The sequence below is a fragment of the Galeopterus variegatus genome, unplaced genomic scaffold (assembly GCF_000696425.1).
Source record: "Galeopterus variegatus unplaced genomic scaffold, G_variegatus-3.0.2 Scaffold9101, whole genome shotgun sequence".
Taxonomy (NCBI): Eukaryota; Metazoa; Chordata; class Mammalia; order Dermoptera; family Cynocephalidae; genus Galeopterus; species Galeopterus variegatus.
Window position 1 is genome coordinate 18,785 of NW_007735212.1, and position 16,773 is coordinate 35,557.

Sequence of the window (16,773 nt, forward strand, 5' to 3'; positions counted from 1 at the left end):
GGGCTTGCTGCTATAACCAGCCTGAGAGAGGCTGGCATGGGACCCCTGGGACGCCTAGCACCCTGCAGGGGACTCCTTAGGGACACTGGGAAGGATGGCCAAGGGATGGGAAATAGGCTGATCAAAACAGTGGCAAGATCTGTCTGCAAGGCTGAAATAACTCTTTCCTCTGGTTATGTTTTTCGACCCCACCTTGAAGTTTTCAGCACAGTTCAGCATGTTCCAGACCATCAAAGACCAGCTGGAGCAGCGGACGCGGATCCTGCAGGCCAACATCCGGTGGCAGCAGGAAGAACTCCACAAGATCCAGGAGCAGCTCTGCCTGGTCCAGGACTCCAATGTCCAGGTGACGCCCTTCCCAGGCTGGCCTCTGTCCTCCCCGCTGCTCTGGCCTGGGTCCTTAGCCACCATCTCAGGGAGGCGGGACTCCCTCCAAAGCCCCATATGCTTATGAAGCACAGGGAAACTTCCACCGACAGAGTGCAAGGAGTGAACCCACCTCCTCATCCCCACCTCCAAGCCAGACAGGACATTCCCATTTTGTCCTATTCCGTTGCTCCTCGCCCTGGTGGGCACATGCTGTCTGCTGCCACACCTGCATTTTCATTCCTGCATTTGGCATTTGGTCGCACTGCAGAGACACCCGCCTCGGTCCTGGGTGCTGCTGGCACCTGTAGAACTTGGCTTTCCCAGCACCCAGCCCGGGCTGCGGCAGAGGGAGGTGGGAGCAGCTCTGCTGTCTGTCTCTCTGCCGTGCATGAGAAGGGGAAGGATAGGAAGGATGGTATCTGTGCTGCAGCCTGAGCGGCACAGCCATGGGAGCTCAGGGCTGGCACCTCCATGCCACTGCACTGGTGGCCAGCCAGTGGGGACTCTCATGCCCTGACCATAGCAGCCACTCTCACTGTGACCCCCAGATGTGGCTTCTCGGAATACTTTTGAGGGTGTTTTTTTGTTTGTTTGTTTGTTTGTTTTTTTGGAGAAAACACTTTATATGTTTTACCAAGTTGTACTTATATCAGTCCAAGAATGTTTGTCTTCACAAGTGCATGATACCCAGCCTTTCATTGCAAATGCAATTCTAGCTAGCCCTGGAGTCTGCCCTGGGAGCACTAAGCATTAGTAGAGACGGGGGGAGCAAAAGAGACACCTCGGGAAAGTGGCCAGAGCATTGTCCCTGCCACTGCCCCGCCCCCACTGTCCACACAGTCCCTTCCCTGGCCACACAGCTCCTGAAGCACAGTCTCACCTACAACAGGCAGGCTCTGTTGGGGTGCAGTGACATGAGCCAGTGTGCACTGAGATTGGTGCCGGATGGTGGCGTTTTGTTGGGCAGTGGGAGGTGCCTGGACCTGGCCATTCTGCCTCCCTGGGTCCCAGCAGCTCTGCCCGGCCCCTCAGGGGTGCTCCTTGTGGGCTTTCCAGATGCTTACAGCCCCTCCCCTCCCTGCACTGTGCAGGCTTCATTCAGGCGGCCTGGGCCAGCACCCCGCTGCTCTTCCCCACCTCCTCAGTGACACCCCTATCCTAGGAGGGAGCAGACTGCAGCGTTGACGTGAAAAGAAACGGAGCCCTCAGAGTGTCAAGTAGGAGGCCACCCTTACTTACTCTTTCCCAACAGTAATGTTTTGCTCACTTATCCGGGGCCTGATGTTTGAGCCCAGAACTTGCCTGACTCCAGTTACTTTAGTGGAATTTTTATACTAACAGGAAGGGGGAAATTAAGCCAGAAAGTGCTATAAGCGAGGTAGCATATGAACGCCCTCCTCAGTGCCTGGACTCCCCCATTTCCTGCCTTTTCAGTACGAAAGCTGAATTGTAACATAACGGGTGACAAGGTTATTGCTTTCACTCCCCGTTATAAAGAAAGATCAATTTTCCTCCCCATGACCGATGCATTTTGTTAACCCCCAAATGACATGTGCCACAGAGCACTTGAGTTCCGCAGGGGGTGGTGTGGCACTCAAGCCCTCCAGCGTGTTCGTTCCCTGTGTTCATTCCTGTAACCTTATCTTTGCAGTGGAATTTTCCAAAGAACATGAAAATCCAGAGTCAAGCCAGGGAACCTTTCCTTAAGCAGTCTGCCTTTTTCGTTTTTTGCAAGACAAAGAAATACATTCTGAAATGCTTAACCAAAATGTGATGTTTGTTTAAGAAGAAAAAAACCTGTTTGACCCACGTGTGAAGAATAAGCACGTAAAACTTACTCCAGCCCCACCCCCACCCCCAAAAGTGGGGGGAAGAGATAAAATAAGAGTGGCAAAGTGCTGATAATGGTTAAAGCCTAACGATGAAACGTGGGGTTCCGTTATACTTTTTCTCTATTTCATGTCCTATAATGACAGGCGCTTGTAAAATCGAGCAGAGAATAATAATGAAAAATCACATGTGAGTGTAGCATTACTTTCTTCTTGAAAATTAGAAATTTTTTCTTCCTCTAATAACTTTTCCTACTTGAATTGGGCAACTATTTTTTTGCATGTTTTCTATAAAATTGACCCCAGAGCCCTTTCAAGAAGTCATCTCCCTAAGCCATAAAATTCTACTTTATTGTTGATAAAACGAGGCACGGATGTGCACGGCAGCAAACCAGGAGTCCCCACCCACGGGCCTTTGTCCCACTTCAGTGGATTTTCCCTACTTTGTTTACTTCATTGGTTTGGGACTTTCGGTGAGGCTCTGTGTACTTGTGATGCTTGCTAAGTGTGATTTTGTTTTTTTAAAGGTTGTGTTATGAGGCAGAGGTCCTCTAGGCTGTTGGTGTTTACACCTAGATGGGGTCATGAAGGCACTACATGGGCGAGAGCTGTTCTGCTGAAAGGCCCAAGGCTGCCTCTTGCTCTCTTTTTGAGACCATGCGTGCCCTCTGCTGGCTACCCAAAGGAATGCCTACAAGGATACCTGTGGCAATGTCAAATCCACGTTTCTTGATTCTTTCATCCCTCCATCCATCCATCCATGCATCCACCCACCCATCCTTCCATCCATCCATCCACCCATTCATCTGTCTATCCGTCCAACCACCCATTCTTCCATCCACCCATCCTCCATCCATTCATCTATCCATCCATCCATCCACCCACCCATCCTCCATCCATTCATCTATCCATCCATCCATCCACCCACCCATCCTTCTGTTCATCCATGCACTCACTCATCCATCCATCTATCTGTGCATCCACTCACCCATCCTTCCATTCATCTATCCATCCACCCACCCACCCTTCCATCCATCCATGCTTCCACCCACCCATCCTTCCATCCATCCATGCTTCCATCCACCCACCCTTCCATCCATCCATCCTTCCATCCATCTGTGCTTCCACCCACCCATCCTTCCTTCCATCCTTGCATCCACCCACCCATCCTTCCATCCATCCATGCTTCCATCCACCCACCCTTCCATCCATCCATCCTTCCATCCATCTGTGCTTCCACCCACCCACCCTTCCATCCACCAACCCTTCCATCCATCTGTGCTTCCACCCACCCATCCTTCCTTCCATCCTTGCATCCACCCACCCATCCTTCCATCCATCCTTCCACCCACCCATCTTTCCATCCATCTATGCATCCACCCACCCACCCTTCCATCCACCCACCCTTCCATCCACCCACCCTTCCATCCACCCACCCTTCCATCCACCCACCCTTCCATCCACCCACCCTTCCATCCACCCACCCTTCCATCCATCTGTGCTTCCACCCACCCATCCTTCCTTCCATCCTTGCATCCACCCACCCATCCTTCCATCCATCCTTCCACCCACCCATCTTTCCATCCATCTATGCATCCACCCACCCACCCTTCCATCCTTCCATCCTTCCATCCATCCTTCTATCCATCCATACATCCATGCATCCATCTACTAAAAAGAGCAATGCTTTCCCTTGTTTTTAATTTATGTTCAGTTAGTTTATAAATTTAACAAATTGTGAACAATCAACATTATCTACCAAAGCCATTAACTTACAAATTTAATATATCTGAAACTTTCACATATTGCACATATCTAACAGGGCAGACTTATAAACCTAAGAAGAAAGACTGTTTTAAATCAAATACACCAACTTATGTGAAGTAAATCAGGATTCTTATAAACACTTAAGCACTCTTTACAAACTTCATCAAATGGTCTTGAACCTTTCGAATTAAAACCACCAGGCTGATATATCACAGTCTCTTAAATGTCTGAGCCATCTTAGATACCAAAACACATAGAGATTGTCGTGGTGGTTGTAAAACATAAACATAACTCTAAAGCACATGGACTTAATGTTATGGCATCGTCTCTCTGCTTATTGCCTGCCTGGGAATGAAGCGTCCCTACTTAATGGAGCAGATTTGCCATCTCAGCTGAGAGTACTGGGTTGCAGATTCCCAACAGCAGTGTGGGTTCACACCCTGGTCACTGGTCAGAGATTCAAGGCCAGGCACTGCCAGGGTGATGTGGCCCACACCGCAGGTTAGCCAACCCTCTGCCACCATTACAGCACATTCGTTCCATTCACAAGATGTTTTTCCCTTCTAATAAGAAACTGACAAACCAACCTAGACTTTAAACAAGTACATCAAATTATTTATAGAACATTTGGGTCCATGCTGCTTGGACACTATTAGACCTCATTCCCTAGTCAAACCTTCATGAAAGCAGGGACAATGTCTCTCCATCCACCACTCCGTGTCCAGTGCCTTGTGCTGTGCTTGGGGCATCACAGGCACTCGGTGTCTACCAGCTGAGGAGGTAAACTATTTCCAGGCAGGTGGGAGAGGGCAATAAAGCTGGCCTCTTACTGTGGACAAGGAGTACAAAGAAGGTGCACACCTGCGAGGGCACATGTGAGCCGAGCCTTACATGCACTTCTGTTCTGCTCCCAGATGTTTCTGCAGCAGCCAGCTGTATCTCTGAGCTTCAGCAGCACCCAGCGGCCCGAGGCACCTCAGCAGCTACAGCAAAGGTCAGCCACGACGTCCCAGCCCCAGCTTGTGGCGAGCGCTCAACTTCCAGGGCAGGTCACAAACCAGCACCTGCTCAGAGAATCAAGCGTGATATCAACCCAGGTAAGCATGCCCCTCTCCACACTTCTCCATCCCTGCCACCAGAGCAGACACTCCTGCAGTCCAGGACGTACCTGATTCCCACAGCCTATGTGAACTGGAAACTCTATGGACTGGAGGTAGATTATGGTAGAGATCCTTATTTTTTTCTTTTCCTTTTTTAAAGTCACTTTGAAGCCCCAAGTTGCATTAGCCTCCTTCTACGTTGTATTAATGTCCACTTCCAACCCTTGCTCTTGCCTTTAAAGATACCATGCAGCTGGGATGTTCAGCTTTGATGCTGAGTTAGGGTAGGAGGTAGATGAGGACATCCCAGACACTCACACTGGCAGCCATATGTCCCTACACGTCTGTCCTCAGTCCCCACCGTCTATTCCTGTTTTTAGCCATTATCCATGTGCACAGCCAGTCTGTTCATTGACCCTTCCCTAGGACCACCATGCTCCTCCAGGTCCCTCGGACTCCCTGCCAGACCCTCCCCTTGCAGCCATTTCCACTGACGACAAGCCAGTGACCAGATACCTCACCATCCAGTAGGGTCACCAGTGGATAAATGGCACCTGAATTTAATGGAATCAAGAGTCCCAAGCCCCTGCTTCTGGAAGGTCACAGATCGGGAGGCAGACTTTCCCCAAGCCTCTCACATTCACACACTTTTGTGGCTTCAGTAAATGTTCGCTGAGCTCCTGTTATTCACTGAGCCGCAGGGAAGCAAAGAACGAGAATTGTCCTTGCCCTTGAGCTTCCGGTCTAGTGGGAACCTGGGAACTGAAACAGAGAATGTACAGCACGATGTGGTTAAGAACATGGATAGGAGAGTTTAGTCCATCTTTATCCAAATGTAAGGTTTTGATTGGAAATACAGCCCTTTGATTCAAAAGGTGATCAGAAAGACAAATGGGTAGGAATAGCCAAGAAAATTCTGGAAAAGAAAACCTGAGGAAGGATTTACGCTATCTGATACTGAAAGGTTTTCTAACAGCTCTAAGAATGAAAGGACTGTGGTGCCACCGCATGAAGGGACAGCGAAAACACAGCAGAAACCCAAGAAACCCAAGCCCCGCCCTCATCCATTGATTATTTCACTCAGCAAATATTTATTGAGTATTCACTGCATGCCAGGCACAAAATTCTAAGCACTGAGGGAGGCAGTGAACAAAAGAGGAAAGAGAAAAACGAATCTCCCATCCAAGTGGGGCGAGGGAAACAAACAGGTGAAAACTACAGTAGGTGACTGGCACCGCAGGGCCGCCAGCGAGGGTGGGAAAGGGCTGGAGTGTTAAATAGGCGGCCAGGAAAGACCTCCCTGAGAAGACAGTATTTGAGCAAAGACCTGAGGGGGGTGAGAAAATGAGCCCTGTTGACATCGGGGAAGCGCATGCCACACAGAGGATCTGCAAGTGCCAAGGTCCTGGGGCAGGGGCCAGCCGGTGAGCTGGAGCAGCAGCAGGGAGGTGCATGTGTGTTGCTTGCCTGCTGAGAGGCTGGCACTGTCCTGCGCCTGTGAGATACAACTACGATCCAATGGGGAAGACAGTCACAAGATCAAAACACTTCAGTACACAGTTGGTGGGTCCCTTATTAGAGGAAAGGCCAGGTGGGTAGAAGAAGGAGGCTCTGGGGAGGTTTCCTGGAGAGAGGACACCTGAGTCGAGTCAAAGTTTCACTTTTCTCGTCAAAATGATGCTCCAGGGTCCGAAGCCGATGAGAAGCTCGCAGCTGCTGCAGGGGGGCAGCCGCTCAGTGAGCAGCTTGACGTCCCAGTTCAGCAGCGCCACGGCTGTGCTTCCGCCAGGTCTGACACCTGCTCCCGCCTCCCAGGATGCCAGCCAGTGCCAGCCCAGCCCGGACTTCAGCCATGATCGGCAGCTCCGGTACGGAGACTGTCCCTGCTCAAAGGATAGCCGAGGGGCAGTTTTACACCTGTGGCTTTGGCTCTCCTTTCTGCTGTAGGTGAAGGTGGGGTTCAGACAGACTCTAAAGCATCTGCAGTGGATCTCAGCTAAGGGTGCAGCAGGAAAGGGCTTGGGGTCCTGACAGCCAGGGGTGCATTCATTGTCCTCTGAGAATGGAGTGGGGGGAGTGGATAGTAGAGGCAGCTGTAAAGGACCAGGCTGGGTATGTGCTGCCACCACAGCGGGTCTACAGTTTGGGTGCTGATCAGAGTTTCCTGTTCTCTCCTCCTATGCTCCAAGGTTACTGCTGAGTCAGCCCATCCAGCCCATGATGCCGGGGTCCTGTGACGGGAGGCAGCCCTCGGAGGTCGGCAGGACTGGACGGCCGGTCAAGTATGTGCCCCTGGGGAGAAGAAGGGGGCAGAGTGCTGCACTGAAGGCCCCAGGCCAGCCGGTCTCATCCTCTGGGCCGGCAGCGCCCACTGAGAGTCTTGCACTCCAGGCAGACTCAAGGTGTGCCCACAGCCTTTGAGGGGCTCTCCTCTTAGCTTTTTTTCCACCGGCTCCCATTTAAGCAGATGAAACTTTGTGCCAGCACTCCATGCTTAGAGCAGGACCCAGATGAAACAATTATACCCCACCACCACCACCCTGCCATTTGCTGTCATCTTCAGACTTCTTTACACGCCTTAAAAGCCTCCACCCTTGGTGACATACTGGTAAATGTAGCCTTATGCCCTTCCAGAGCCCCCCTGGCTCCCGCTGCCCATGCCACGCACCCTTGAGCTGCCTGCTCCGTGTTCCAGGCACTGTGCCTCAGGCCCAAGACCCTGTGACCATGGGCCCTTCCCTCCCAGACACAGCCCCCTCTCCGCCTTGCCCCTCCTGCTCCACTTGTACCCCCAGGCCCAGAAGCAGCTTTGCTCAGCTGCTAATTGCTAGAGACAAAAGTTACTGGAGGCATAAGGGTGAGTCATTTCAGAGCTGTTGGAAAATAGCATCCAGCCCTTTGAGATGAGGCAGAAGTAGAACTCTCGCACAATGTCTTCTTTGGATAAACACTAGCTCAATTTGTGTCTGAAGCTCACCAGGACAGTGCTGGCTAATTAGGCCTGCTGTGCCCTCACGTACAGGCCTCGCAGGCATCCCGCTGGGGCCACCCCCCTGGAAGTCCTCCCTCCTGTGTCCTCCTGCAACCAGTACTAGTAGTGACCGAAGATGGTAACTGAGCATTTCTGAGGATCAGGGGCCTGTATGTACGTTATTTCATTTTATCCTGATAAAAACTCTGTGATATATAGGGATGCTCCCTTTTTGTTTTAATCAGTGAAGAGACTGAGCATTAAAAGGTTACATTCTCAAAGACCCACACACTGTACGTGCTGGAGCTGGAGTCGTCTGACTCTAGGACACAGGTTCCCTTTGCCTTGCTGAATCTTTGGAGACCACCTTGTTGGCTCTGTCCAGGGTCTCCCCACAGCCTCTGGACAGCCCCTGAGACTTCCTGGCATTCTCTTTGGTCACGGGAGGGTGAGGGGGGCACACACGTTGCAGGAAATCATCTTTAAAGTTCTCTGTTCATGCTCTTAGTTGGGGGTGAGGGGTTGGGTTTTGGTTTAGATTTTGCCTGTTCTTCCTAAATGATCAAAATAAGTGGAAACAAAAATTCTCGTTATATAACTTTTTAGAGATGCTTAAAATGCAGTGAACTGGGCAAGAATGGAAATTCTTTCCTCTGGGAAATCTAATTGCCATTTTCAGTCAAACCAATAATTTATACCCTCCCCATCTCTCCTCCTGTCTTTTCCAGATGTACCCTAAAAGCTCCGTCCTCCAGGGTGTGTCAGGATCTTCCTCCCACACACACACAGACCTCTTCGGGGGAAGTTTGGAATCCCCAATGCCAATTGCAGATGACCCCACGCAGGGAAATAACACCTCTAGAAAAAATAATGCAGTGTGGACTTCTCTAAATGTCCATTGCTAATCAGTAATCTTCCAGACCTTTCCTAAATGGACTTTTTCCACTCCTTGTTAGTGGACCATTATCATCAACACCTCTTTTTAAAAAAATAATAATGTATTTGTCATAAAATATACATAATACTTACCATTTAACCATTTGTCAGTGTACAGTTCAGTGGCATTAAGCACATTCGCACTGTTGTGAACCTTCAGCACCATCCATCACTAGAACTTTTCCATCTTCCCAAACTGAAACTCTGTACCCGTTCAACAATAACACCCCAGCCCTCCTTCCCCCAACTCCCAGCAACCACCATTCTACTTTCTGTCCCTATGGATTTGACAACTCTAGGTCCCTCATATGAGAGAAATCATACAATATTTTATCCTTTTGTGACTGGCTCATTTCACGTAGCGTAATGTCTTCAAGGTTCATTCATGCTGTAGCATGTGTCAAAACTCCCTTCCTTTTTAAGGCTGAATAATAGTCCATTGTATAGACAGACCACATTTTTTTAATCCATTCGTCTTTCGATGAACATTCGGGTTGTTTCCACCCTTTGGCTACTGTGAATAATGCTGCCATGGGATGTACAAATATCTGTTCCAGTCTCTGCTTTCACTTCTTTGGGGTACACACCATAAGGACCATATGGTTGCTGGGCCATATGGTAATTTGTGTTTGATTTTGAGGGTCTGCCTTGCTGCTTTCCACACTGGCTGCAATGTGTTACACTCCCGTCCTCTCCAACACTTGTTATTTCCTCTGTGTGTGTGTGTGTGTGCGCGCGCGCGCACGTGGGCGTGTGCGTGTTTGTGCGTGTGTGCGCCGGTGCAATGTGTTACACTCCCGTCCTCTCCAACACTTGTTATTTCCTCTGTGTGTGTGTGTGTGCGCGCGTGCGCGTGGGCGTGTGCGTGTTTGTGCGTGTGTGCGCCGTGTGCGCGTGTGCGTGCGTGTGTGTGCGTTTGTGCGTGCGTTTGTGTGTGCGCGTGTGTGTCCGTGTGTGCGCGTGTGCACGCGTGCGTGCGTGTGCGCGTGTGTGTGTTTGTGCGTGCGTTTGTGTGCGCGTGTGTGCACGCGTGCGTGCGTGTGTGTGCGTGCGTGTGTGTGTGCGTGTGTGCGTGCGTGCGCGCGTTTGTGCATGTGCGTGTGTGCTTGTGTGTGCGCGTGTGTGTCCGTGTGTGCGCGTGTGCACGCGTGCGTGCGTGTGCGCGTGTTTGTGCGTGCGTTTGTGTGCGCGTGTGTGCGCGCGTGCGTGCGTGTGTGCGTGCGTGCGCGCGTGTGTGCGTGTGCGTATGTGCGTGTGTGCGCATGTGTGTGTGTGTTTATGACAACCATAGTTACGGGTGTGAAGTGGTATCTCTTTCTGGACTTGCTTTGCTTTTCCCTAACGACCAGCGATGCTGAGCATCCGTTCATGCGCTTATTGGCCATTCGTGTATCTTCTTTGGAGAAATGTCTGCTCAAGCCCTCCGTCCGCTTTTGGGCCACGTTACTTGGTTTGGTTTTGTTGTGGAGTTGTAGGAATTCTTCCTACTTTCTGGATGTCGGTCCCCCAACAGGTACATGATTTGCAAACATTCTCTCCCATTCTGCAGGTTGTCTTTCCCCTCTGTGGACAGTGTCCTTCGATGCACAGAGGTTTTGGATGAAGTCTGACTCATCTGTATTTTCTCTTGTTGCCCATGCTTTCAGTGTCACATCAACACCTCTTTCTTAAATGATCTGTTTTCTCCCTCCCACATGAAATCAAACAGGTATGCACAGAGCCAGGTGGTGTTTCAAAATCCAGATGTGTACCCCTCCAGCAGCAGCGCCTCGACCCCCGTCCTGCTGATGGGCCAGGCAGTGCTCCACCCCAGCTTCCCTGCCTCCCACCCATCGCCCCTGCAGCCCACCCAGGCCCCGCAGCAGCCGCCACAGCGCTACCTGCAGGTGGGCACCAGGGCCCAGTGGGTCTGGGGAGATGGGGCCAAGCTCCACGCCCCAAATCTGAAAGGCCTTTTCCTGCCTTGCCTTCAAGGTTGCTCTGTCCCCGGTACAGAAGTAAGCCCCAGAGAGATTCGTATATGATTGTTTTTAATGTTTAAGGTTCTTAAAGTCTATGTATATGTAGTATGAGAAATTAAGAATCATCTATTATGCCTCATATGGTTATGTGCTAAAAAGGTTCATTTTTAAAAAATAATTCTTGTCAAGATTTTGCACCTTGATATGTCCATATTTTTTAGAGCGAGAGTCAGACTGTGTTTGTTGGACTTTTTAGTGTGTTTATAGATAAAGTCTTACACGGATATAAAATTAAATCACACTTAGTTAACAATCTATTAAACTGCCTTAATAAATACAATAATGTTTGAAAATGGGGCTTGCCAGGAACTTTTGCAGCACATTTACATGTGGTCACCGCTCAGAGGGCAAAACTTACTTGAGGCAAGTGCCAGATACACTGGAAGGAGAACGGGCAGGAGCCCCGTGTCTGCTGAGGCCCTCCAGGGCTCCAACCGCCCTCCCCCATATGCCCGGGGCGTCCCTCCCAGCTCTGTCCTATGGGGCTTCCTGCAGCCTTCAGCCCCACCCACCCTGCTTGGCACCTTCACAGCCATAGGACAGTACATGGTGGCTGAGACCTCTTGAGGACTGTGGGGTAGACATGCAGAGTCGTCCTTGAAGGTCTGGACTGTAATTTAATTCCAGAACCGCTAAACTACTTGTGGTATGATTTTCAAATCTCACCCTACCGCACACACAGTGGGAGTCCACTCAGACTTTGGCTCGGCAGATCCCGTCAGTTCTCAGGACACAGAGGTGATTTTGGATGGGAAACGATGCTGCAAGAAGGCAGAGATGGTGTTGGGGTGAGAGGCCTCCCATGTGTTTTGTCAGCAGTAGCAATAATCACGTGTGCAGGACGTGTTGTTGCAGGATTCAGGCTAAGGTACAGAGAGCTCTTTGTCTGCTGGCTGGCCTGAGGGCCCTCAGAGTGCTGGGGGGAGAGGGATTAGCCCAGGGTGAGCTCAGCACAGAGTGGAGCACCTGGCTGAGAAGCCCTCGTGGAGGAAGAGACTGGAGGAGGAGGAAGAGGGTTTGGGAGGCACCTGCTGTGGAGTCTGACGATCAGGAAATGCCTGACTTGTGTGTGAAGGAGTGAAAGAAGATAAAGGGACAGTGTCCCAGCAGGACAGCCCAAGCCAACATGCAGGGACACGTGTACCTGGGCAGCCTCACAGGCAGGGGTACTGGCTACTTGCAGGGGGAGATTTCACAGAAGGGAGAAGTGGGAGATGAGACTGAAGCTTCCAAAGTCAGGCTTTGGCCAGTTGAAGGTTCTGAAATTCAAATCGGGATGTTTCCTAGGAGGAGCTGGCAAATGGCAGTATTTGCAAGTAGCCATGGGAGCAGAGACCAGCAGTGGAAAGCACGCAGACTGGATGTGTGTTTGGATTTTGCCTTGTCGATTATCCACCTGAGGCTTTGGGTTCCATAATCCAAAAACATACAAACTATGTGTAGATCATATGCATGTGTTTAAGAAACCATTCCCTGCAGCCTCAGCCCCTGGCCCCAGGAGGATGGGCGGGAGCCCCATGTCTGCTAAGGCCCTCCAGGGCTCCAGCCACCCTCCCCCATATGCCCGGGGCGTCCCTCCTAGCCCCAGCCCAGCTCTGTCCCATTGGGCCAGAAGGAATCCCCCAACCGCCCCGTGTTGGCAGAGAGCTTGGCTTCAGAATTCATGCCCACCAGGTAAACCCTAAGGTTCCTTCCTTCCCCATCCACAGCCCCAACATGCTGCAGAGCCACCTCTCCCCAGATAACCCCCCAACCATCCTCTTATGGGTCCTGTAGTCTGACAGTATCTGCAGCACCATCCCCCTCCCCCTCTTTGGCCCTAATGAATCACAGAGCCACCTCTGGAGCCCTTTTTCTTTTCTTTCCAGGTGCAGGTGCCAACCTCTTTGCACAGCGAGCAGCAGGACGCACTACTCTCCACCTATTCACAACCGCCAGGGACCCTAAGTTATCCCCCGCTGCCCCCAGTGCAGCCCCAGCCCCCACGGCCACCCCGAAGGGTCAGCAGTCTGTCTGAGTCATCAGGCCTCCAGCAGCCACCCCGGTAGTGCCCTGGTGCAGAAGATGGGACACAATCAGCTTTAACCATTGGACAAGGGTGGGTGGCCACGGGAGATGGGGGGAGGAGTTTGAGCAAAAGCCTTGGCTTTGTGCACACTGCATACATTTCAGAACGCCTGGATGGTAACCATCTCCAGAGTGCAGGGGCTGGTACAGTGAGAAATGATCAGGAATCCTGGCTGGGTTTCCCTTGTCTCCGAGGTTCTCGGGCACACTCTACAGCCATACTGCACAGGAACCGAGTGTCCCGTGTAGGTGTCCTTACTCAGTTTACCTGTGGAGATGGTGCATCTTGCTGCATCCCCTGAGACTGCACTGGTTACTCTAGCTGACCATGGCCCGGCCACATGCGCTAGCTGGCCTTCACTCTCTTGATCCTCTTTCCTTTGCTTTCCAGAAGGACTGGGTCAGAGATCTGTTGGAGAGAGAGAATAAAGAGATTATTTTTCATTATTTTTAAATGGTTGTTTTTGTTTTAATTTGCACAGCTGCACAGAGGAAATAACTTAGGCACTTTCTGTTCTTAAAAATAATAAGGTCTCATGACTTGGTTTGGAGACCACACTAACAAAAACAGCCCACCAATCAGATAGCGAGGCTGGTGGTTATTAACCAAGCTGCAAGTCTGCACCCTCTGGCCTAAACCTTAGTGGAATGAGGCTCTTCACCCCATGCTGTGCTGGTGGTGATTTTTTTTCCCCCTAAATATAACACTGGACTATTTCCTGTTTACTTTGTTGATTGCAACTACAAAGGTGGACTTAAAGCAAAGCACAATCATGTGGCTGATATTCCAGAATTCTATTGAGAACTCTAAGACTATGAGGGGAAAGGTTTCACAGCCAGGCAGGCCAGGGGGGCTCCAGTCCCCAAGGAAATACCCCCACGCGCTGGCCCTTTGAGTGAGAATGCTGCATCTTTCTACATATCTTTCATGATAATACTGAGGGTTGGATTTTCCTTTTCAAAATGCACTTTGCTTTTTTTGTATGTTTTGTTATGTTGAAATGTTTCTAAAGAAAAGATTTTATGTAATTATAAGACAAAGTGTAGTGAATTGTACAGCTGTTGTAATAATGACCTATTTCTATATAAAATAAAATTGTATGGATTATGTGTAAATTATTTTGTATCTGAGACACCAGTTCCTTTCCCAAATATAAAAGTATAAAAGTTTTCTTGTGTTTTTCTGTGAGTGGACATTTTGTAATAAATTAACAAATTTGTACAATTCCCTCTGTCCCTTCTTATACATCCATGCATACATCTTTTTACCAGTAACATATTTTTCTTTAGCTTTTTTTTTTTGTCCTTTTTTTTTTTGAGACCGGCCGCACCGCGCTCTGCCAGTGAGTGCACAGCCATCCCTATATAGGATCCGAACCCGCAGCGGGAGCGTTGCTGCGCTCCCAGCGCCGCACTCTCCCGAGTGCGCCACAGGCTCGGCCCTTTAGCTTTTTATTGAAATATAATTGATTGTACATATCTGTGGGGTACTCTGTTGAAGTAAACATACTTTTTTTTTTTCTTTTTTGTCTTTTCTCATGTCCGGCAACGGATCGCAACCCTCAGTGTCGCGCCCGTACCAGACTGGGACCAGCAACAGGATCGCACCCCTCAGTGCTGCACCCGCCCCTCGCTCAGCCAGTGAGAGGGAACCGGTCTGTATGTGGGATCCGAACCCTCAGCGGGAGCGCCGCCGTGCTCCCAAGCGGCGCACTGTAGCAGTGCACCACTGGGCCGGCCCAAAGTAAACATACTTTTTAATCTTGAGATGTTTCAAGGATAACACCAAGTTCAAGTGTTTGGATCCCCTTACTGGACAACTGCCAAAATAATAATAATAATAGTAGTAGTAGTAATAATAATAATAATAATGTTATTTTCCATTGAGGTCAAGGATTCAGATCTCTTTACTGGCCAGCTGCCCAAAAAAAACAAAAAAAAAATGTTTCAAGGATAATCGGGACAATCAGAAATATGGAAAAGGTGGAAGCAAGCAGTAAATGTCAGGTATTGGTGATAAAATTTTGAGCTGTAACATGTCCATCGGCCCATCAGTTTCCTGAGCTTTAAAGTTTGTGGCAGAAACACAATGGTTTACTGTAGAAATGACAGGAAAGTAAACAAACAAACAAAAAACAGAACAAAGTTCCTGGAAACATCTCAGCCCTATAGACTTAGGTGACCATAGGTAATCCATGGAGATGACCAAGACATTCACCACCAAAGCCTTCACTCATAGCCCATAATGAAAGTCACCGGGCCTGGAATTCCATGGGCTCTAACTGTCAGCGCTTAGATCCACTGATGTGTCCAGGGTATGTGTGTCTGTGAGGTGCATGCACACATGTGCTACAGCAGCAAGCTCTAGAAGGGTCTGCCCACGACAGACCTCCTCCTCCTCCTGTGAGGCTTCAACGCCCTGACGTGAGGGCGCCTGGTGTCCTGTTATTCAGAACCAGAGATGGCAATGCCTTTCCAAAAGCATCACCCAAGAGTGCCACGATCCTCTCCTTACCTTGTTGCTACAGCTCTGTGCCTCTAAAATGGGGATAGCTCTTCTCAAGTTTTATGTCTAGGATCAGTTTGGGGTGGCATAAGAGGGTGTTATATAAATGCATCCAAAAGGAGTTTTATTTCTCACGCAACTACTCTTTCATGAAAATAAAAGTCGAAATATTTTGCATGCACTAGGAACATTTACTCCTTAAAAGAACCAAAAATGAACCCGCTTTTTAAAGTAAAATCTCTGTGAAACTGGATTAACTATTTTTTAATTTAATGTTTTGTAAATCCAGAGGTTTATAGGTCTGATTTTCCTGTAAGATTTTGTATTTTAATTGTACATGTATTCTAATTGACTTTCAAAATACTTCTAAGTAGAACAAGATTTTTAATAGACACAGCATATTTATTGTCCTAGGATTTTCTAGCTGAAAGCCATTAAAAGAGTAGGCCATGCTACTAATTTATATAACTTTGCTTAAGTCTTACACATGCTCAGAATTTGGGTAAATTTAGAAAACTCTTATAGCGTAATATTTATGTAAGCCCACATACATCATGGGGAGCTATAGTGCTACGGTTAATGTTGGAATCCTGCTGACGTTGCCAGTTGTAAAGCTACATGACTATGCCAGTTGTCGGGCTCTTTTTACCTGCTGGTAATCCTGCCGACCAGGCCAATTGTTGAGCTGGGGCTGGGTCTGGAGCCCACAGACCCCTCAAGCCCATTCACAGACTGAGTCACAAACCCTTCACATGCCAGGCTGGGTCACCAGACCCCTTACACACAGGTCTGTGAGCTAGGTAATCGGCAAACAGGTCCATGGAAGCCACAGGTTGGAAAGGCATGGCTGCATAGAGCGGCGGACACCAGAGGAAGTGAACTCCAGCCAAGGTGGCGGCGACGCACAGGTGCACCAACTCCACCCACACCCAACCTGCCCACAGAGAATGCTGCACCACCCCCAACCTGCCCCTAGGTAAGGGGGCCCGATTAAATTATTCTATTTTCCCAACAGGAACTTATTCCCTAAGCTTTTGACTCATTAAATTTTGCTCATTAAAAGGCTATTTGGGCCGGTTAGGTCGGTTGGTTAGAGCTTAGAGCACAGCATTGTAATACCAAGGTCAAGGGTTCAGATCCCCATACTGGCGCGCGCATGCATGTGCACACACATACGCACTCGCGCACACACACACACACACACACT

General features: G+C 49.6%; 1 protein-coding gene across 1 annotated transcript in view; it reads left to right on the plus strand.

The window, feature by feature from the left end:
• The window catches only part of NPAS2 (neuronal PAS domain protein 2), a 31,422-nt gene extending 17,188 nt beyond the window's left edge, over positions 1-14,234 (plus strand). Inside the window, exons 6-11 of the mRNA XM_008593402.1 lie at positions 200-346; positions 4,880-5,062; positions 6,752-6,933; positions 7,255-7,347; positions 10,681-10,858; positions 12,862-14,234. Of these exons, the coding sequence (XP_008591624.1) occupies positions 200-346; positions 4,880-5,062; positions 6,752-6,933; positions 7,255-7,347; positions 10,681-10,858; positions 12,862-13,041 (963 nt within the window). The 3' untranslated portion in view covers positions 13,042-14,234. The remainder of the gene's footprint in view (positions 1-199; positions 347-4,879; positions 5,063-6,751; positions 6,934-7,254; positions 7,348-10,680; positions 10,859-12,861) is intronic.
• The last annotated feature ends 2,539 nt before the right edge of the window (positions 14,235-16,773 follow it).